General features: G+C 41.1%; 1 protein-coding gene and 1 long non-coding RNA gene across 2 annotated transcripts in view; one reads left to right on the top strand and one right to left on the bottom strand.

Moving 5' to 3' along the window:
• The window catches only part of LOC144005771 (short transient receptor potential channel 4-like), a 43,644-nt gene that overhangs the window by 11,325 nt on the left and 8,638 nt on the right, over nt 1-23,681 (top strand). The window contains exons 6-12 of the mRNA XM_077504085.1: nt 6,646-6,907; nt 8,558-8,801; nt 9,678-9,896; nt 14,965-15,105; nt 16,893-17,069; nt 17,139-17,339; nt 22,822-23,158. Coding sequence (XP_077360211.1) covers nt 8,643-8,801; nt 9,678-9,896; nt 14,965-15,105; nt 16,893-17,069; nt 17,139-17,339; nt 22,822-23,158 — 1,234 coding nt within the window. The 5' untranslated portion in view covers nt 6,646-6,907; nt 8,558-8,642. The remainder of the gene's footprint in view (nt 1-6,645; nt 6,908-8,557; nt 8,802-9,677; nt 9,897-14,964; nt 15,106-16,892; nt 17,070-17,138; nt 17,340-22,821; nt 23,159-23,681) is intronic.
• On the bottom strand, nt 6,351-8,977 carry LOC144005774 (uncharacterized). The gene is made up of 2 exons (XR_013279647.1): nt 8,751-8,977; nt 6,351-6,823 (listed from the first exon to the last, which is right to left on the bottom strand). It is a non-coding gene; the product is annotated as an uncharacterized LOC144005774 (long non-coding RNA).

Consider the following 23,681-nt stretch of genomic DNA (forward strand, 5'->3'; position numbering starts at 1 on the left):
GACCATTCAGCCGTTTAAGACTCAGAATTTCCTTCCATATTACTGAAATAACTTACTTGCCGAGTTCTGTTAGCTAGTTTGTTGCAAATTAGTTACTCTTCTTGTTTAGTCAGTCAATCAGTTGTTTATAGCTAGTTGGTTAGTTAGTTAGTTCCAGAATTTATGTTGATATCAATAAATCATTGACTCATCGTAACCTAGTTAGTATGTTATTTCGTGCAAAATTAACCTTTGAACCCCCCCCCCCCAAATTCAATTTCTTTTATCCCACATTTATTTCTTTTCAAATAATACAATGTTAATGTTGATATTTGGACTACAGTACTTGATTTATTTATTTTTTTTTAAACCATGAGATGGTACATATTTTCCACTCACACTGCACAAGTTTCCACAAATGAAATTTTCAATTTTTCTCTGATATGACAGATGTTATAAGACAAGCAGCCAGTGGTCATAATGCAACACTTGTCATCCAGCACACGCGCGGCTGTCATTTCTTATTCATTGCATTTCTCCACGTTTACCCTTCGATAGGAGCCTTGTTATCGCTGAGTGCACCGCATGCACACGCAGTGCGCACACACACAGAGCACACGCCGACCTCCCGCTTTGCCCGGCGCGTGCGCCGCAAACGGCGTCGGCCTAATGAAAAGGTGCAGATGGCGTGATGTTGCTTTGATGGCCTTCAGTGCAAACTCGTGCCTGCCTGCCTGCTTTTTAATAAGCCCTGAGCAGAAGGACGCAATCAATGCATTTGGAGCTAATAGTCTAATTGAATTCTTTTGGCTCTACGTCGTGCTTCAGGCAGCAAAAAAAAATAAAAAATGAACAAAAACTGCAAAAAAAAAGAAGAGAGAGAGGTGAGTAAGAAGCGCCTATCAGCTTTCGTTTATTTACATCCTCATTGGGTTGCCTGTCAGATAATGTGAAAAGAGCCACATGGAGGGAGGGGGCTCATTACTGTGTGAGTAATTGGAATTTAATCAGTTTTAATTTCGTGTATATTTGTTTTTAAATTCTGTTTTATACATTGCAGTCATTCTGCCCTTTTTATACAGATGCCTGTCTGATAGTCAGCTGGTTAGTTACTTTAATTTTAGTTAGTTCGGACATTTCCTTTAACATTGTTAAAGTATTGACCTGATAGATCAATAATTTTCTTTGTAATCAATGAATTATATAACTAACATCTGCGATTGGCTGGCAACCAGTTCAGGGTGTACCCCGCCTACTGCTTGAAGCCAGCTGGGATAGTCTCCAGCACCCCCACAACCCTTGTGAGGAACAAGCGGAGGGAAAATGGATGGCTGGATACCTAACATGACCTAGTTAGTTAGTTAGTTAGTGCCCATCGTTTTCTTTGGGCTCAATAAAGTTTATACCAATCTTACTTAATTAACCTAACTGTTGAAGTCTGTGAGTAAGTCAGGTAGGTAGTTAACTACAGTTTAGGTAGGTAATACATTAATGGATTCATTCAGTAAGTGAGCTGTTTTCCACAATTTCCCTTGGATTAAGTACAATATCGACCTAACTGAACCTATCTAGTTAACTGTTTATTTACTTAGTTATGTAGTAAGTTAATGAGTTAGTGGGAAAATATTTTCCAACAGGATTTAAAAGGTTTCTACCTGACCTAGTTAGCTATTGAGGTTGATTGTTTCCAGGATTTATTTTGGTATCAGGAAGTATTGACCTAACCTAGTCAATAGTTAGGTTATACATTAATATGTTCATTAGTGGATTGGAGAGTGAGTGAGTGAGTGAGTGAGTGAGTGAGTGAGTGAGTGAGTGACTAGTAGTCTGTTGGTTAGTTTGTTGATTAATTTAGTGAGTTACCCAAATATGGGATCAGCAAAGTGTCTACCTACCCTAACCTAGCCGACACAGTTAATCAATTCGGTAGTCATTAAGTCAGTGGATAAGTCAAGTTACTAGTGTTCTAGTTAAATTGTCATTTTTCTAACCTAACCTAGTCAGCTAGTGATTACGTCAGTGAGTGAGGTGGCTAGTTAGTTAGTTAGTTAGTTAGTTTCCAGAATTGACTTTGGATCAATAAAGGATGTATTTTTCAACAGTTGGTCATCTATCAGTCAGTATGTTGAGTTATTAGTAAGTTGTTCAGTCAGTCGCTGGTAAGTGGACCTGGTTGCACCTTGACGCTGATTTCAGACTGTACTCGCAGCGCCATGGCATCACGTGTCCTCCACAGGTGGTTGTCACAGCGACCGCTCGCCCAGCCACGTCGTGCTTTATGCGCCTTGAAAGGAAATAAAACGCCGGGCGCGCGGTCATTGTTGCTTACAGCTACTTGCAGCCCTCTCCGCCGCATCTCCCGAGGATGCCCTCCGATCAATTTTAATTAGCTTGCAGCCTCGCAGGTCATACGCGACGAATGGGGGTCTGAAGTGCAGAGCTCCCCCCACTCGCCTGGAAAAAAAAAAAAAATCATGTTATATATTCACAATGTTGCCTCATCATGGTGGAACTTCATGGAGTGGGGTGGGGGTGTATGAGAGCGGGTTGTGGGGGCGGGGATGGCGGCTAATGAGCCTCCAAAGCCAGGGGACGAGATGTTGCCATGGCGATAACGGAACCTGGCTGGGTCAGAGCGCAAGCTTTGGATGTCAACTCTTTCAACACGAGTGGCTTCTACCTGCGGCGCTCACAGTGCAGGACTCAGATAAGACCCCCCCCCAACACTCTCCCTCCCGTTTCTCCTCCACTCTGACAGAAAAGAGTGAGAACACACACACACTTACTTTGATACCCAAGATGCGGTTCCTTTGAGGCAGGCAATCTCCTGTAAACTTGTGCGACTGCTGCCTTGTGTGACAACACAAAAGAATCCGTGTCCTACTAATACTATTTACTGATACATTTACTTTCTTGCTCCACACGACGCTGCTGCTGCTGCTGTTAACATTCACTTCCAGTATTCATTTCTTATACATACCGTATATACATTAGTATTTGTTAGTAGATGTGCTTTTGTGTCATACAATGCTGCTGACTAGTCCTGCTGCAGGCTACGTTCACTTCCGTCATCAGTTTCTTACATATTGCTTCTACACGATAGAGTGAGGGACTGCGGCCTCAAGGACTGCAGTTTGACACCTATGCTATAGAGCAGGGGTGTTCAAACTACGGCCCGGGGGCCATTTGCGGCCCGCCGTCCATTTTTCAGTGGCCCGCGGCATATGCTAAAAATGGCATTTGACTAAGTTAAAATATTTATAATACATTTAATTTTAATACAAGTGCTATTAAAGGTTATTTTAGTTAACAAAAACTAGCGAATAACTCAAACTAAAATTCAAAAAACAATTTCCTTAAGGAAATAAAAACGAAAATGCTTTTTAAAAAATGAAACTGAAATTACATTTTATGTTTACAAAACTAACTAAATCTAACTATAATTACAGCAAAAACGTCCTTTGTTTTAGTCTTTGGTAATTAATTTAATGCATGAGACTTTGCGGATGACTTTAAAAGTGATTTTTTTTGTAGATTTATTTTGATCTAAACCAGAATAATGACATTTGAAAGTATGTCACATAGAAGTGACATCATCTAGCAGCAACTATATATATATATATATATATATATATATATATATATATATATATATATATATATATATATATATATATATATATATATATATTAAACACAATTCAGTTGTATTTAACTTTTAGCTTTAATACATTTGCATTTAATCTTTAAAAATGGTTTCTTTTTAACCATTTATTTGGGTACACTTTTTATTTGGGTACAATTTGACCACAGGTGTCGAACCGGTGGCCCGGGGGTGAGATGTGGCCCCCCACATAATTTTTTTTTCGAACACGTCAACTTCCACGATGCTTGCTAAAATCGACCAAAACTTCAAATTGTCATAATAACATCGTGATATTGCATTTATATAAGCATTTTCTTGTGACCAAACCTTTTATTACAGTGACTTAAACAATTTGAGTAATTTGTTATTATTCTTGACTTCTGATTTCATAACTAGTTATCCATTAGTATGTTGTACACTTTGTCATAACGGACCTCCAAGGGAATCCATAACTACAAAAATGAGTTTGACACCCTTGATGTAGAGTATTCATAGAGACATGAAGTTTTGATTTATTTCTATGTACAACACCACAGCCTTTGCTTCTTTCTTTGTAGTAGCTATAAATCCATTGATGTTGAAGTAAGACACGAGAATGTTGTGTACGGCGGCAGTTGTGCGGCCTTTCTAACGAAAGGACTCTGCGCTGGAAAATCCCGCCCTGCCTCCAGTGTCCGCGGAAGTCACGGCGCTTGAGTCGGAGATAAACTTTTAGAGGCGCTCAGGAGACGCCTCCGTCATTAAAAGCGGGTCAAGCAGCAACATTGCGCTGATGAAACGTCTACCGGAGGGAATCTTGTTTAAATGTCCGCCACGATCAATCGCCTTTTACGGCAGAAGAATTAGCTCCAGGACTATTTTTAGACTCAATCATGTTCTTTTTTTTCCCTTCTTCTTCTACCAGCCAGCGACTGGCGTTTGTGTGTGTGCGGATGCAAATTGCTCCCATGAGAAAAGCAGCTCTTGCAAAGCTGCTTGTAGACTCCCTGCATTCATTGATACGCAAGCTGACCGTAATTGGCTATTGATTATCATGCGCGGAATTCACTGCTAACAGCCAGCAGGGGCTCGCTCTTCACAAATGACTTTTTCCGACATGATTCATTTGCCCCCCGCTCCTTCCTGCTCTGCGCGTTCTCACGGAGTCCCTCATTGATCTGGGGCGTGTGTGATTTGGCGTTTCTCATGATGATGATGCACCGTCGGGTGATTCCGAATGACTGTCGGCATCAAAACGCGTCAGCGCTGATGGATTGAGGTCGCATCCGCAGCGGGGACCGACGACTCGGCTTGATCTTTCTTTTCCGGTCGCATCCGCGGGGCGTGAAAAGCAAAACGTGGAGTTTAATATCTGAAACGGCATCGTTGGTTATTACGAAATCACCTTTTTGTGGCCTACTCCAAATGCTGCCTCTAGCTATATTTTTGGTCTATTTTCGGCCAGATTCACTCGACTGAGACAGCCAACACAAGTGGCTAATGATCTTTTACTAGCTGCGAACACTTCATCAATTGTGTTATTACTTTGACCTCATGACCTCACCTTAGATACTGTCGATGGTAATATGCTGAGAGATCGCTTTGAAATGTCGTCAAGGGAAAGCACTTTCCTGGTTTGTAAATGACTTCTCAGATAGGACACCGTGTGATTCATAGTAATCTATCCTTCGAGTGTTGTAACGTCACCTTTGGAGTGCCACAGGGATCGATGCCCTGCCCGTTCTTGTTTAATAGCCATATGTTGCCATAGTCTGTTATGTTGATGATACTCAACTTTAACAGTACATGATCCTGTTTTTCTGTCTGTGTGCTGTTTCTTTTTTCTTTTCACTGACATTTTTTGTGGCTGGGCGGAGCCTTCTGCGCACTCCGGTTTGCTGTAAGTAAACAAAGCACTTAAGCACCTAGCGAGTAACAGCTAGATACCCCAACATTGTCTACTAGTTGCCATTGCTGTTCTCTAAAGTTTGATAAAACTCGGTGACTCAGCAAAAACTATTCTAAATCTGTTCTCTTTGACTCAACTCTCTCCTTTTAACTGCTCGCCGTGGGCGGAGCTTGGCGGCTGGGCTGAATGGCAAGCTCTGATCTCGTACTGTTTATCAAGAAGAGATGTTCCATGCTAACCTACATTCCTCCCACACAAACACTCTCATCCTCAGGCCTGTGGATTGTAAACACGGCCGGAGACAGCGAGCACGTCGGTCGCTGCGTGCCAGGCAGACGGCAAAATGAATCACTAACACCAAATGAGCGAGGGGATGATATTGCGGGATGATCAGAACACGACAAAGCAGGAGAATAAAGACGATTTATTTTCATTGATGGTTGTGGGAGATCAAATTAGGAGTTTTCCAAATGTTTACTAGTTTTTAATGTCAAATCAAGCATCTTGTTGATTTTTACAGTAGATTTCGAAGTCTTCTGGCTTGTTAACTGATATACAACACAAGATGTTGAAGTTGTATACATCAAGTAAGTTTTTCTTGCCTGTGAAATTCAGATTTGCAAACCCATGCAGTGATGAACAGATCCCTTTAGATGGCGGTGTTGCATCGCTTCGGATTTGACATCAGGGCAGCTGATTATGGCAGAAGACAAATGAGCAATCGGACCCCGAATGATGATGTCACTCACTAGGCCACGCACCCTTTAGCTCACATCTCTGTATTAAACACCCATAACAATTTTTTTTGGTACTTTTTGGCAAAGCACTACTCTTGGATTAGAACCATTTACATTTAATGCAGATTTTCAATGTTATCACACTTGGACTATTGCAACCTTCGACTGCTTGTTTGACTTCTTTTGCATCATCATCGTCATCTTCTTCTCCTTCCTGCCAACAGGTGGCTGCGAGCGGGCGCATGCACGCGGACGACAGGCGCACTTTGAGGGGGTTGAGGAGGGGACTGCGTCTCTCTCACTCTCAGCCTCTCGCTCTCTTCCTCTCTCTCTCTCTCTCTCCCCCGTCTCTCATGCGTCTCTCCATCTCTCTGCGTCTCTCCGGCTTCTCCCAGTGCAAAGTCGCCAGCGAGCAAGTCGTGATCGAGCGCGGTGGTTCGGTGGCGTTGGTGGATGTTGGTGCGACTCGCTTCCAAGTGTCGGGAGCATGGCGACGATGATGATGATGAAGAGGAGGAGGAGGAAGTGGAGAGGCGCGTGCGCGTGAGGGATGCCGTGGTAGAAGACGGCCTCCTGTGGATATAATTTAAACAAAACAAAAAAAAAGATCAACTGTATTCCTGCCTGCACGAAGTTCCCATGTGCAACATCAACAAGGTGGGTGCTTCCCCCCCCCCCTTCCTCCTCTTCCTTCTCCCCATCATTACCCTTCTTCATTTTCTTCTTTTCATTATGACTATGTTGAATTCACTCATGTTGCCATGTGGCATGAAAAATACGCATAAGCAAAGTGACACGCGCGCGCTGACACACACAGTGCAACTTGGACAAATAATTAATTGCCATTTTCATTACTTGTATTTTTTTCGCCACCACTGCAGCAGCTGTCGGTGTGTGCGCGTGTGCGTGTGTTATGAGTGTGTGTTTGCATAATCCCACAGTAAGCCTAGTAAAGTGTCATTTTTATTTGTTGAACTCGCCCTTTACACCAGAGGGATGGATGGGGGGCTGCAGGATGAAACAATGCAGATACTGCGGTAATATGCAGCTTCATTACACTACTGTATATATGTGTGGGGGTGTGTGCGCGCACGTGTACATTCACAAGATTATGCTATGGGGAAAAGGTCACTTGTGTTTAATTGCACACTGTGCTGTTTACATTGCTCATTCACGTGTAAATCTGGATCCGATCTGGATTTTACACACACATATATATATATATTTTTAATGGAAATCTGTTTCAAATACAAGAAGCTTAAAAAAAAAAATCTGTCACTTTTGCCTTTTAAGGCCACTGCAATGCACTCGCTTGTTTTCTTGACTTTGTTGATTACTTGATTTTATTGCTCACTAAATCGCCATCAGACATTTCCATGTTAGGACACTTTGCCACCGGGGAGGGCAAAAAAAAAAAAAGTGCTTGAAGCATCTTTGTTTTTTAGCTGTGGTCGCCAGGCAACCGCAGCGGCTGTCAATCAATTAGCAAGCTAATGGTGTTTACGTCTGGACAACGTTGGCCCCGCCTGTCAATCAGAGCTGGCCCGCAGCTAAAGCTAATGTCATTACTAGCGTGGCTAATTGTAATTAGCTTAGCATTTCAATTGTCGAGCTCCAACAAAAAGGATTAGGAGACAGCACTTAGCTTTGATCCTGATGGCTTCTTACTGCAAGCTTCCCACAAATTAGTAATCAAGACTTCTGCAATCCAACATGTGTTTTCTCATTTTGAGATTTTAGTTTTGGAGTCTGTTCACTTCCTTCTCTGTACTGGGTGGATTTTTTTAATTTATTTTTTATTTTATTTTATTTTATTTTTTAAGTTTAATGTCAGCTTTCAAGCCTACTTCCTGTTTCCTGGTTGGACTCCCTTCAGCTAACTAATATTTATTCTTTGTTGAACCAGCGAAAGCATTTGAGAACCGTTTCTCATTGACAATGCTGACCTGGAAGCAAATTTCGAGTTCAACCAAGGACACTTTGACAACAGAAACTCTGAGCTGAGATTCAACTATCAATTCTTCGCACATTTCTAGCTAAAGTGTCAGGAACTGGCACTGGCTGAGTTCCTGGAACTAAAAAACCCCCCAAAACCTCAAATTAGGGGTTCTTGGACATGTTTATTGGTCCAGGAACTCCGTGTGTCAAGTATTAAAAGATCTTCAGATGGAAATGCGGCCTACAATTAAAGGTCCCTTTAGGTGCAAATGGGGCTGTTATTGATTGGCTCGCTATCAGTTAAGGCTCGTTACAATCGTTGCCAGGCAACCCACTCATGCTGTCAATCAAATAACATTTTTCTTTCAGCCTCAGGAAACGTCTCCCGGCCCGGCAGCGTCTGTTAGCATCCGTTAACAGGTGTTGGCTTGGGTGGCAGCGCGGGGGTAGGGCCATGTCCCAGCTGTACTACCGGCGCTCGGACAGCTCGTCGTACCGCGACCGCATCCCTCTGAGGATCGTGCGGGCCGAGTCGGAGCTGTCGGCGTTGGAGAAGGCCTACCTTGGAGCCGTGGAGAAGGGCGACTATGCCAGCGTCAAGCAGGCCCTGCAGGTGAGCCGTGTTAGGATTTTGTTTTTTTAATACCGGTGTTATGTTCTGGAGTTGGATCCCAAAGCGCAGACACAAATAAGATTTTAACTACTTATTCACATAACTTGACTAGACCAGAAACAACGAGAGTTGCACAGAGGAACAGTGGTAATAATTCGACAAAACACACCCTTTCCAGACAGGCTTATATAGACCGTGAATGGATCTGATTGGTTGCGGCCAAACATGTGGGTAACCCTGATAGGTTGCTGAAACAGGACTGACATGGAATTATCTGATTCGCTGCTGACTACCACGCGGGTAAAACTGATTGGCCTCTGACCATATAAAGAGATGAAAGATTCTTGACATCACATAGTTACATGCCGATTGCATCAGTTCAAATAAAACAAAACCACTGTAGTTACATGCCGATTGCATCTTGCATCAGTTCAAATAAAGTCAAATAAAACCAAACATCAGACATTTGCCACAAACAAAACACAGACAAAACATAGTCATGACAACCGTAAACTCGGGTCACTTTGCAACAGGCAGTTGTTTGGCAGATAGTGAATTTAACTTAAAACAAAGAAAATTGAGAACAATCACATAGCTTTACCTTAATAAATCTATTTAGCTTAATGCTAACAAACAAGGCAAAACACCACTGATGGGCTAGACTAGCATTGAAAGTCACAATGTTGTAACCCTTTAAACAAATGAATATTTTAGCATAATGCAGCAACACGAAGATAATATAAGAATCCTCAAAGATGTATATTCTTTATCCTCTGCAAAGAATGAGTAATATTACTGCGGTTTATCCTTATGTCAGTATTATACCGCCCTAAACCAGTGGGGCTGACGCCAAGTAAGCTGCGGCTTGCCTTGCAGGAGGCGGAGATCTACTTCAAGATCAACATCAACTGCATCGACCCGCTGGGCCGCACGGCGCTGCTCATCGCCATCGAGAACGAGAACCTGGAGATCATCGAGCTGCTGCTGAGCTTCAGCGTCTACGTGGGCGACGCCCTGCTGCACGCCATCCGCAAGGAGGTCGTGGGCGCCGTCGAGCTGCTGCTCAACCACAAGAAGCCCAGCGGCGGCATGCAGGTGAGTGCCGGAAATCGCACCTGCTGAAATCCAGAAAGCAACTGTTGACCAGTTTTGTTAGTTTATCGGGGATTTAGGAAGATTCCAGTTGCCGTTTGGGAACTAACTCTTCCAAGGAAATTTACCCGTTTGTCACCAAATTTGAACCGGGTATACTAGACAGAATAACAATGTGTGCTTGTAAAAGTTGTGAGTTTTCAACATACGGGTGTGACTAAAGATTGGTGACGAAGTTTGAAGATTGACACTGGAGTGTTGGAAAATACCAAAACTATCAACAAAAGCTTTTGTGTGTATTTTTTTAATAAGAAAAAGAAAAAAAATACACAGTAATATCTGTTATTAGAGGTGCATCAAGTAGTAAATTGATTGATAACTAATCAATTGAAGGGGGCGGGGCCAAGGGAAGGAGGAAGAGGATGTTGAGTATCTGCGAGATAAAAGCTGACAATTGAGAGAAATGCTCGTTAAAAGTTATTGATCGAACGCCGCTTGTCATCGTTCGAGCAGACGCTAGGGTATTTTGTCTGTCTTTTCACTGCGGCAGGAGGACGTTTGGTCAATTCTCTGACAGCTGGATTTAAAGCTACTTGTCAGTTAGCGTTAGCGGGTGCCTTTCTTTTGTTTGATTTGAGGATACACGTGCATTCAAGCAACTGCACTGTGATCTCAACTCTTTTTGTTCTCATGTGTGAGATAATAAACAAAAAAAAAAAAAAAAACTAATTATTGTTTAAAACTTAAAATATTTTAAGAAGTCAAATACAGGTACTGCATAACAGTTCACAGATTTGAAAAATACAAACTGCTTCTAACTTGGGATGTTGTCGCCTTCCATCTCTTGTTTGCCAATTTGCCAACTTCTGAAGTTGTTTTGTAAACCTAAAATGTAGATTATTATTTTTTAAACATTTTTTTCCCCGTTATTTAATTTTGTTAATGAAAATGTTTTTCAGTTTTAGTTTGAGTTATTTTCTTGTTTTTCATGAACTATAATAACATTGTGTAGGTCTCAAAGGAGCCATGAAAATGTTATAAACCGGCTGGCAATATGGAAACTGCGTTGAAAAAGTCTGCCAACCAATGAGGTAATGACATGATTAAAAAAAATATATTTCACGTGTTCTTATCTGCCGCACATTCTCCATCTCTTAATCCCTCCGACATTAGCGGAAGCCCACCAGAACATTTCAGCTCTAAATGTTCTTTTTGAAGCATTGTGGTTCGGAACATAATAATAATAAAAAAAGAAAGAAAGATGAATCTGAATGCAGAGACAAAAGAGAGCGTAAGCAGCTTTGAGGCAGCCAAACGTTGGTTTGCCGTGTGATCTGCCAGCCGCAACGTTTCCTCTGGACGGCCAACACGCGTGTGCCGTTAGAATAGATCAATGGGATTGATGAGACCTGATGTCTGTGGGTGCAGCCATCTGTCACTTCTGTTGTCTTTGCTTTATTAGCAAGATTTCAGGCCAATTTGTTTATTGAGCTTTCATATAAAGCAGGCTGGAAAGTCGCCCCTAGTAAAACTCGGAATCACTGAATCACACTCGAAATGGGTTGGGTTCTCGCCCTGACCTGGCAAAAGAACAGCTGTTCTTCTGAGGAAGATCTGTTGGTGATTCTTGGAGACTTTCTTTCTTTCTTTCTTTCTTTCTTTCTTTCTTTCTTTCTTTCTTTCTTTCTTTCTTTCTTTCTTTCTTTCTTTCTTTCTTTCTTTCTTTCTTTCTTTAGCTTTATGAATGCCCTCCACAAATTCTACCTAGCAACAAGTGACCCCAAGCAATTTCTGTGATTAATCACCAGCATTTGTTTGTTGTCTATTTGACTTACGATCTAATCGCGTTGGGCTTTTCTTGCTTCTCCGACTGCTAAGTGGTTGGTAGCAGACCAATTTTTCCATTTTAAAAGCGCCGCCGGCGAAACATTTCCACACTAAATTGGGTCATGAGAAAAAAAAAAAAAAAAAAAGAAGAAATGTGGATGCAGTTCTTTTCATTCAATGATGTGATGCATCACTTACATTTGGATTATTTTTGGATGTCGGAGCTAACGTGAGCATCAACACTATTCTTTATTATTATTATTTTTTCCAATGTATTATAACTAACCGGAAGAAGGGAATATATATATATATATATATAATTATTATTTTTTAAACAGGATACCAGGAGAATAAATGGATTTTTAAATAATAATTACATTTCATTCGAGTCCAGGCTCCGGCCTTCCTGGGTGGAGTTTGCATGTTCTCCCCGTGCCCGCGTGGGTCTTCTCCGGGTACTCCGCTCTCCTCCCACATTCCAAAGACATGCATGGCAGGTTAATTGAGTGCTCCGAATTGTCCCTCGGTGTGCTTGTGAGTGTGGATGGTTGTTCGTATCTGTGTGCCCTGCGATTGGCTGGCAACCAGTCCAGGGTGTCCCCTGCCTACTGCCCAGAGCCAGCTGAGATAGGCGCCAGCACCCCCCACGACCCTTGTGAGGAATAAGCGGTCAAGAAAATGGATGGATGAATTACATTTCATATGACTCCAAAATGTAAGATTTTTTATTCTTAATATGATCAAAATATCTATTTGAAAAATATTTAAATTGTGTAAAAGTCATGTTATGCATTACTATTACCTAAAAATTGAATAACATTATGAACAACTCTGATGTAATATAGTTGACTAAAAAAGTGCCAAATTTTTTTTTAAAGATCTGCTTCTTAATCAAGTCCCACTGCTAAATAATTATACATTATTAGTTTCAATAAGTGTATTTTTTCCACAAAATAAAAACGTGATAGCGTATTTAAGTATTTTTTTTTAGAAAAATGTTCAAAGGAAAATGACTATTTCCTATAAAAAAATAACAATATTTAACTTCAAAATTTAAGAAACAAAAATCAAATTGATACCAATAAAGCATCCTGATTAAATGTTCTAAAACGTATATTTTTTAAGACATTTGTGCTCATTCCTTTTGCCTACTACTTACCTAAGTGCACCTTATATTGCCCCTACATAAAAAGAGGAAATATAAAATGTAATTGCCAATGGTAAAAAATGTAATTTAAAAAAAAAATCAAACTGTTTTAGTGGAGTCCCACCTAAAATAATTTTACATTCCCAGTTAATTTCCAATACTGAAAATTTTTTTGCACAAAATGAAAAGGGAAATTAATTGACCATGCGATATTTAACTCAAAATGCACAGTATAATTAAAAAAAAAACTTGTTTTTAAAAACACCCTTTGGCTAGTGCTAATGTTTTTCTCTTGGACACGAGCTCAAGGTGGCGGTGGGAGCAAAAGACTGCGGCGTGCCTTTTCAAAGTTGCGGAAAAGCTGGGAGGTCGTCCGTCTTTGCGGCGTCCTTGCACCGAGTCGCCATGTCAACTCGCACTCTTATCTGCCGCACACATTAAGCTTATCTCCTCTCTCCTTCTCCCTTTTCACGCTCCATCTGATAAAAAGCCTTCACGCCGTATTAAGTGCCTCTGCAGCAGCAGCGGACGTGTGCTCCTGCTGGATGTCGCGGGAATTACGGCTTTATTGACCCTCCCGAACCAGGTGTGAAGAAAGCTTCTGTCTGGAAAGAGAGAGAGAGGAGGAAAAAAATTTTTATTTTTAGACCTGTGGCTCTTTTAACATTTTATACCAAGTACTGCCTCAAAATATGCACAAAATAATTTCTGCACCTCACCTTCAAATATTATTTGTTGGGAGTAATACCATGAAAAGGAAGTATTTCAAGTACAGCCTGTTTTGCTGAAGGTTATGTGAAATCTTCGATCCTGCTTTTTAGGCCTACAGAACGCAACGGCTGGATGTTCATTTTATAAGGTACATATTTGGGCAGGATTATTGATGTATATTAATGTGTCAGATCAAGTTTGATAATTAGAAAAAACCCAACAAAAAATGGAATTTGTTTACTGGAAGCAAAGAGGGATCTGTACACTGCTACACTACAATCTTTTTTTTTTTTTTCTTATCCATTACATGTTTTCAAAGGTGTTTGTACTATTTTAAAAATCTGTTTATATGTTTAAATATGTAAGATAAAAAAATAAGCGTTGTAAATGCGATTAAAACATATTTAGAAAAAATATTTCTGTAGTGTGGATTTCACTTATTGCGAGGCTGGTCTGGAAAGTAACCTTCACCATAGACCGGGTTTTTTTTTCTGTGATTCTTTTCCACAATAAAAGCCCACTGGACATTTGAATTGCACTCAACACTGTTGAAATTTCCTCATCTCTGATGCTTAGAATGGATGGAAAAAAGGCAAACTGCTTCATTACATTCATAACAAAAAATATGCTGCCTTAACAAAGATAATAATTAGGATGGTGCAAATTAGGCCAGTTGACTAATTTGGATCAGGAACAAATTTTGTGTCTACAAACCTTTTGTGTACGCCTGCATTTTGTCATTAGCGTTCATGTATTATTCATTGGAAAAATAATGAAAAAATGGCCTGTTTTGCAATGGAAATTCTTGGTGATGCTGCAAAATGTGACCACAACACACATCAAAGTTTTGCAGGAAAAGTTTTTGCATGAACAAACAGTAATTGTAATCTTTGAATCGTTGCAAGCAGGAGGTCGCTAATGAATCTTTTCAGGGTGCGTCCATCAACACACAACTCATTCGGTCAAGCTTCACCTTGTGGAGTTGACTTATTTGTTTCCTGGTTTGTGCTGCAAGTCATCAACTAAGACCACATCTGCTAAAATGAAAAAAAAAAATGATCCTGTGCTTGTTCAGGCATGACTTGTTGAGACTTTTTTTTGTAGCTCTACTCATAATAAACATGCCTACCAAATTTCATGTTGCTAAGGGAAACTGGCTATTGGGGCTGAATTTTCAAAACAGTTCAAGTTTGCTGCACTTTTCCAAAATGGACAAAATCAACCAAAAATGGCTACTTCAAACCAAAATGGCTAACTTCCTGTGGCTTTTCAGGAATGGCGTCTTGAGACTGTTTAACTTTTTGAGACCAAAATGCGCAAAACTCCAAAAGTAAAGCCAGTCTATGTATTTAATGAAGTGTCCTGTTTTGCTCCGCCTCCCGGCAGGTTCCTCCCATCCTATTGGACAAGCAGTTCTCGGACTTCACGCCGGACATCACGCCCATCATCCTGGCGGCGCACACCAACAACTACGAGATCATCAAGCTCCTGGTGCAGAAAGGCGTTTCGATGCCGCAGCCACACGAGGTGGGCCTGATGTGTGCAATCCGCCCCCACCACACCGAGTCAGCACTCTGGCCTTCCTTACTCCACTATATCTCAGCCCAACATCTCCAGCTTGATTTAGTGTCCGGCGCAACTTGAAATGATTCCATTTAGATCAGGTCAAACGGCTGGAAAAGATGTTGTCTGAAAATGCATTGTGCCCCAAGTCAACACAAACTAATGAATAATAACAATAATAATAATATGCTTAGAATCAAAAGCATAATCAAGTCAAAATGTAGATGACAGCATTTCTTTTTCGGATTTTTCCTACAGTCCAAAAACAAGCATGTGTTGTTCCCTTGATGTTTACTGAAAAACATCAGGTTTGTACGCACTAAACTGTCTTTGATGTTAAATTGTGTTTGTATTTACTAAAACATTGAAGTTAGGTTGATGGGAGACGATAAATATAAAAATAAAAATGGATGTTTTTGGTCCATTGATAGCAAATTTGTCTGATGTTTAGGAAAACGACTCAAGTTGTGCAAATGCTAAATTGCCTTCGATGTTTTGAAAACAGGTTTTGTTGGTTGAAGACTGCTTAAAAAGAGATGCATGTTCGCTTTATTGAAGGCAAAATTGTCTTTGTTGATTATAAAAAACACTTTAGGTTTGTGGAAGACGATGATGCTTTGGAAGAAAAAGTAAAACATGCACATTAGGTTGATCGAAGACCTTTTATTTTTACAAAAACATGTACATTTGGTTGGTTGAAATCCTGATTGTTTTTAATGTTAACTAAAAGACATACTAAGTTTGTTAAATAAAAACAAAACTGTTTTTGATGTTTTCCATGAGATGTCCGAAAATCTCTTAAAGTCAAATTTGTCTTTGATGTTTATCTGAGTTAAGTAAAACAATCAAACGAAAATGTGCCATATATTAAAAAAACCCCAACTAAAACTCATTCTAAAACTACATAAAATGCTGCATTTTTTCAAAAAATACAAACTTATAAAAATGAACAAACCTGCTCTAAAAACTGATCAAAACAAACTGAACTAGACCAAGTGCAATTTCTGGAGAAATTGTGTGGGAATGCTGAAAGCTGAATGCTAAGATTTGAATGCATGTGGAATGCTTATGAAACCAATTGAGAGATACATTATGAAATTATAACCTCCTGGTTACTGGACAATGCGCTTCACCAACTGTGCCACAGAGCAGTATCAGACACCTGGTAATAATGATAAGTTATATGTATGGAAGTGGGTGTGGCAAGTGATACTTTGGAAAAGTTCAACGTCTGTCCCATTGAAAATGAATGGGGAAAAGTTGATATTAAATGTGAACTTGTGCAAATGCTGTAAGAAATGTGGAATCAGATAATATATACCCCGGGAGGAGTGAATTTTTTTTAGCTAGTTGAAATTTGAACAATGTAAATTGGAAGTATTATGTGGGAGTTGTTACGCCGCAAAAAGTGTGGAATGCTTCAGCATTCCCACAATTTAAAAAACAAAAGTCCAGATGAAATAAAGTCAAACTATAATAAGAAATGCAAAACTATCATAACGTTACGGTGCATCAGCTCACGCCTTGGAACATAACGGAATAGAATTTCTTTGTTGTGACCATTACATCACCAAAACGGACAAACCAGATGAAAAAAATGCTTCAGATGTTTTAGCACGAGCGCTAATTCTCAACAATTGTCCACAGGAGGCTTATTAGAAGGTCCATAAAACGCAAGAAGGTCAATAAAATCCAAGGGGGTGCAATCATTCAGGCACCAGTTCAGCGTGTTTGTGTGTGTGCGCGCGCAGGTCCGCTGCAACTGCGTGGAGTGCGTGTCGAGCTCGGACGTGGACAGCCTGCGACACTCACGCTCGCGCCTCAACATCTACAAGGCGCTGTCCAGCCCCTCCCTCATCGCGCTCTCCAGCGAGGACCCATTCCTCACCGCCTTCAGGCTCAGCTGGGAGCTGCAGGAGCTCAGCAAGGTAAGCCGAAAACGGAACAGATTTAACCGGTGAACCACGAGTAACGAGCGACGGACTGCCTGGTTCCAGGTGGAGAACGAGTTCAAATCGGAATACGAGGAGCTGTCTCAGCAGTGTAAGGAGTTTGCCAAAGACCTCCTGGACCAGACCAGGAGCTCCAGAGAACTTGAGATGATCCTCAACTACAGAGATGACGTCAACCTGCTGGAGGAGGAGGGCAACGGGGACCTGGCCAGACTCAAGTTGGCCATCAAGTACCACCAAAAAGAGGTTCCGCTGCCGATGATCATTCAGACCTCGTGACATCATCAACTCGTCACCTCACAAATGCAGAACCTCATGATATCATGCCCGTTCCAGCACCTCATGATGTCGTCAAAACCTCATGCCATGATGAGCTCATGCTAATGATGTCATGACGTAATAACACCGCCCTCACAATCCCATGAACTCATAACCTCATGTCATCATCACCTTCTAATCATATCTCCATAACCTCATGATCTCATGTCCTCATGATATCACATCTCATAACTTGATGACACATGACCTCAGATCCTCCCAACTTTATGACATCATCATCATCTTTTAACCACCTCATGACATCATGAACCCACAAACCTCATACCACCTCAAATTCATCACATGACGTGATATGTCCTCAAAACTTCATGACATCATCTTATAACCTCATGACATTGTGTCCTCATACAAACAAAATAGTTATGACATCACAGCCCCATTCATCATGACGCTGTGTTGTCATAACCTCATGACCACATGTCCCGATTTTCTCATGACATCCTCACATCATGACATCATCCTATAACCTCATGACATCATATGTCATCTCCTAACCTCATGGCATTGTGTCCTCATACCAAACAAAACTAGTTATGACATCATAGCCCCATTCATCATGGCGCCGTGTCGTCATAACCTCATGACCTCATTGCCTCATGACACATGTCCTCACAACCTCATATCTTCTAACCTCATGACCTATGACCCCACAAACCTCATACATCTCAGAACCCCATGACCATATGTCCCCATTTTCTCATGACATCATCTTATAACCTCATGACATCATTCTCATCTCCTAACCTCATGACATTGCTATGACATCATGGCCACATTCATCATGACGTCGTGTCTCCATAACCTCATGATGTCATGACACCTCATAACCACATGAGATTATGCCCACATAGGCTCATGACACGACCCCACATGTCCCAACCTCATGACATCATGACTCCACAAACCTCATGCCATCTCATTTCATAACGTCATTGCCTCATGATAGATGACACAACCTCACAACCTCATGATATCATCTCACCTCATGACCTGTGACATCATGACCCCACAAACCTCATGCATCTGATAACCTCATGACCACATGTCCTCATTGTCTCATGACATGTCATCACAACCTCATGATATAATTTTATAATAGCCTCTTGACATTCTCACCAAGTGAAATAAATGACCTCATACATTCCTGACTTCAACTTACCCAATGACATCACACCCACATACATTATGACATCACATCTTCATAACCCCACGATCTCAGAATCTCATGACATCACATCCTTGTGACATCATGCCCACATCAACACCTAACCTCATGTCCTCACAACCTCATCATGATTTAAGCATCACAAGCAAGCGCCAAGCCACTTCATCATATGACACAAACTACGCGCGAGATGACGCGCAGTGAGTGATGCCGTCGTCTTGGCGTAGCTCAGATGAGAATTCCCATCCAAAAACGTCGAGCGGAGTGACAAACGAGCCTCGCGCTGCAATGATAAAAGACTGGACGCGTGCTGAGCTTTTCTCTGTGGGAAATCAAATCGGACTTCTCAGAGAGGGAATAAAAGTCATTTCGGGCTCCTTTCTAAGTTCTCATGCTGGCCGCATCCTGTCTATGCTGAGAGCTCTCATAAACACTTTGTGCAGCTTATGCAACACTCAGGCCCGACTAGAATAGAAATGTCAAAGTGAGTCACGAGGAGATCATTTATGACTTTCTGGAAAACACTCAAATGTCGGATAAGCGCCATGAATTGATCGCTCGCAATATAACATTCCATATGGACGTTGGTCTCGGCTGCTTAAACGGGCTGCTGTACAATTAGAAACATGACGTAAACAGGAAGTGAGTGAAAGGCGGTATGGCACATTGACACAAAAATGCTTCAATTCAGAATAATAATGAAGATCCCTGGTCTTTGCTGCCTAAATAAGCATGAAAGAGGAAGTAAACAGGAAGTAGCGTGAAGTTTAATGCTGCATGTAGAATAAAAACAATCAAGTTCATATCTTAACTGTATTCAATGAATATAAATGTAAAATAGAGTTTTGCTGCCTAAATGGGCTGTAGTAGAATATGAAACAAGATGTAAAAGGAAAGTGAGTGATGTTCCATGTGGCACGTGGAACTAAAAACAACTATGTTCATACTAACTTTGTTTTTAGCTTGTATAAATGTAAAACATCGTGTAATCTGCTGCCTAAACGGGCTGCTGTACAATTAGGATCATGAAATGCGTGAATTTTGGCGACATGAGCAGATGAGATTGAGTTTGAGTCGATGACATTTTGAGATTAGGGTTGAAGATTATGAAGTGCTGTTATGATGTTTTGAGGGTGTGATGAGATTATGAGTGTTAGGTTCTGAAGTTGGATCCCAAAACGCAGATACAAATAAGATTTTAACTCTTTAGTCACATAACATCAAGAGGCGTAGAACAACTTGACTAGACGAGAAACAATGAGAATGCATCGAGAATCACAAGATGCCAAGCCCCCCGAGGTAATAATCCAACAAACATACACTTCTCGGTTTGGCTTAAATAGACAGTCAATTGATCGGATTGGCTGTGGCTAGACATGTGGGTAACAGGACTGACATGGAATTATCTGATTGGCTGTTGACCAAGTAAAGGGATTAAAGTGTCTTGACATCACATAGCGTTTTTCCAGTTGAAACCAGATGACGGTTACATCAGTTCAAAACAGACACTTGACCTCACGGTCATGACCCAAACATAACCCCTGCATGACCCAAACTTAACCCTAGCATGACCCAGTCATGACAATGAGATTGAGTATATGACATCTGAGGTTATGATCCCATGAGATTGATAATATAAAGCAACATGAGATGATGTTGTGAGGTGAAATGATGATGAGACCGTAAGTTTGAGTCTTCATTTAAGGATATGACATGAGATTATAAAGTCCTGTTATGATCATTTCAGGGTATAATGATGTGAGGCCAGTGAGTGAGATTGAGCGGGACAACTTAAATGCACGTCGCTAACGAGAAAACAAAACAAAGGTACATAAAGGTGACATCCTGTATTGCTCCTTAAAAGCAGAAAAAACATCCCTAAATGGAGCCATATTGAAGCTCTTCATGCCGCTCACATCTGCACTTGATCAAGTGCAAATGAAAGTAATCCCACCGAGGCCCCCGGGGGACGAGGCGGGAGATAATCTGTGCTTTTCACGCTGATCTTATCATTGTGATCCGCCGCGTCGCCGCTTCCGTCACACCCGGCGAGCTCACGTCCACGCGGAGAAAAAAAAAATTGCCGTGGTGCAAACGGGTTCGGCTTATCTTCCGCTGCTAATTTTACCGCAGCCCGTTTAGGCAGAATAGCCCGGGGAGCCTCGCTCCATTCGCTTTGAAGCACATTTTGTTGGATATGTTGTCGACACACTAAAAGGAGATTACAATGAGTGTGTGTTTTGCATTCTGTAACAAACGTTAGGCACTTTGCATGTTTTACAGAAGCCCGTTCAGGCAGGAAAGTCTGGGGACGTCTCGCTCTCTTTACTTTTTGTAACATGCGGTAAACATTGGTGTGTAACTCAACACGCTGGATGAATTTTGATTGACTTCCTGTTTGAAACATGTTTCCTGCCAGCATTTTGAATAATCTTTCAAGAAACACAAGATATTGTGTTCAACATAAGCAAAAGAAAGTGTAGACACTCTTTGTCCAACATAAAAAAAAGTTTGTTTCCATTAGGGGTGTCAAATATAGTGTGGTAATATTGAGTTAATTTAAAGTTCCTTTAATGCCACTATTTTTTTTATTTTTTATTTTTTTTAAATGCGCAATTAATGGCTGCCCCTTACTTGGAAAGCCTGTACAGGGGGAATTCCAGCAGCCACATCCACGTCAAATTTTAACAGTAATAATTTTAAGAATAATGCATATATTTGTGGATACTGGGGTCAAGTTGTATTTTTACAATTTTATAAATGTGCAGAATTTCACAAGTTATTTCATGTTAAAGATGAGACAGCTCTTAATATGAAAAGAAAATGCACTGAGTTGTCACCAACGTCTTACAAATGCAATTATGCCATCTAGTGGCAGAAAAATGACCTCAATACAAATTAATATCACATTCCTTTTTTAAAGTACAGTACAGCTTTTTAATGTTAACTCAATTTTATGAATTATTATGATATTACTGTATCAATGACTAAAATGTAACCATATTTCTATTCGTTTAACATTTCCCCCCCTTTTATGTTAAAAAGAGTATGAAAACTTGGTACATAAACATTTTATTGTACATTTTGTTGTATATTTAGAACAAATATAATTGTTATTTAATTGTAGAATCAATACGATTAATTACAGTTAAAAATTTTAATCTCCTGACACCCCTAATTTCCATCCTTTGTTGTTCTTTCGTAATCAGCAGTAGAGCATGAGACTAAAAATCAGAGAAAATTAGCTTTTTGGATAAAGAGGCACTGACGTTGACGCTAATAGATTTAATTTTTGTGATATCTCAAATGACAAAACAGCTAAACAACGACTCAGAGAGGCGTTCGTTATGTCAGCGGCAGTGAATGGTTGGATTTTAGTTGACGAATATAAATGTCCTCTGCAGTGAATGAGTTAGCCTCATGGTGTCATAATCCCACGTTATAATTTGATCATCGCACATCCTCATGCACTCAAAGTATCATAACAGGTCTATACTATGACATCTTATTTTTTTTAAACTGCCCTCATGTTGTGCTAACCTCACCCTGTAACTCCATCTCATCAAAATCTCATCCTCTCATGTCACCTCATGTGTTCAAAATCTCATCTGACAAGGTGGTGGGCGTGCGTCAGACCCTTTTAGTGAGACACTTTGGCTTTGCTTTTCACTTTTCTTCTCGACTTTTGTGCTCCTTTGACATTTTTACGTCTAGAAATGTGAGTCACTCCACGCGCACACACACACACACACACAAAATTAGGAGCCCTTGTTGCCACGGTAACCGGGCTGCAGAGTTGGCACCCGACGATGCGGGTCGACGCTTTGTGGCTCTGATCTTGTGGCTCGACTTCACATTGTTTGCGTGGTTGTGTGCGTGTGTGCTTTTGCGCGCATTATCACAGCCCTGTGCCACCTCCAACTGGAAAGTCACTCGGTCGAGAGCAGACCTCCGCCAAGACCAAACCCATTTGGAACATGGCCGTCTGACTGCTTTGATTAAAATAATCCTGACATACCGTAGAGTTCCACTCCAGCCCTCTAGGGGGCAGTAAACAGCTGGCTTTTATCACTACAGCTGGCCCCAGTACAAATGAACTGTCATGCACATTTATACAGAAAAATCTGTTCCACTCCAGTCCTGTAGGTGGCAGTACACTAATTAAATAAAAAAAAAAAAAAACAACAACAACAGCACTTTAGCTCCTGATCTTTGTGTTTTCAGTTTGTAGCGCAGCCAAACTGCCAGCAGCTGCTGGCGTCGCGCTGGTACGACGAGTTCCCCGGCTGGAGGCGGCGCCACTGGGCCGGCAAATTCCTGACGTGCGTCTTCATCGGGCTCCTGTACCCGGCGTTTGCCCTGTGCTACCTCACGGCCCCCAAGAGCCGCTACGGGCTGTTCATCCGCAAGCCCTTCATCAAGTTCATCTGCCACACGGCGTCCTACCTGACCTTCCTCTTCCTGCTGCTGCTCGCCTCGCAGCACATCGTCACCACCGAGCAGGACCGCCAGGGCCCGGCGCCCACCACTGTGGAGTGGATGATCCTGCCTTGGGTGCTGGGTGGGTCCGGGATCACGCCAGGACAGCCTCATGACCTCATATGCAACATATATTCCTTGTGGAGTCATAATCCCACTTTATAACCTCATAATCCCATCTCGTCCTGAAAGTATGATAACATGACAATAATTTTAGTACCAGTTCAGCGTTGGTCTCATAATTTCATACCTCATGATATAATCCCAATGCCACTAAATTGACCATCATAATCTTATATCCTCATGTCTTAATCTTACAAAGTAATCACGTTATATTATCGCAGACTCGTAGTCATGTCATAATAATATCATGATTTTACAACTTTATTTATATAGCGATTTCAAACAGCCTGAGCTGTCACAAAGCGCTTTACAGAAACACAAAAAACAAACATAACATAACATAAAACATTAACACCAATCCAATACAATCACAACAAATCAACATTCTTCCATCCCTACATACGCTTTGATGTTTGAAGCGGTTTTTAGATGAAAGAAGACAGAATCAGTCTCCTGTCAGCAGTTGATCAGAGACACGATCT

The sequence above is a fragment of the Festucalex cinctus genome, chromosome 18 (assembly GCF_051991245.1).
Source record: "Festucalex cinctus isolate MCC-2025b chromosome 18, RoL_Fcin_1.0, whole genome shotgun sequence".
Taxonomy (NCBI): domain Eukaryota; kingdom Metazoa; phylum Chordata; class Actinopteri; order Syngnathiformes; family Syngnathidae; genus Festucalex; species Festucalex cinctus.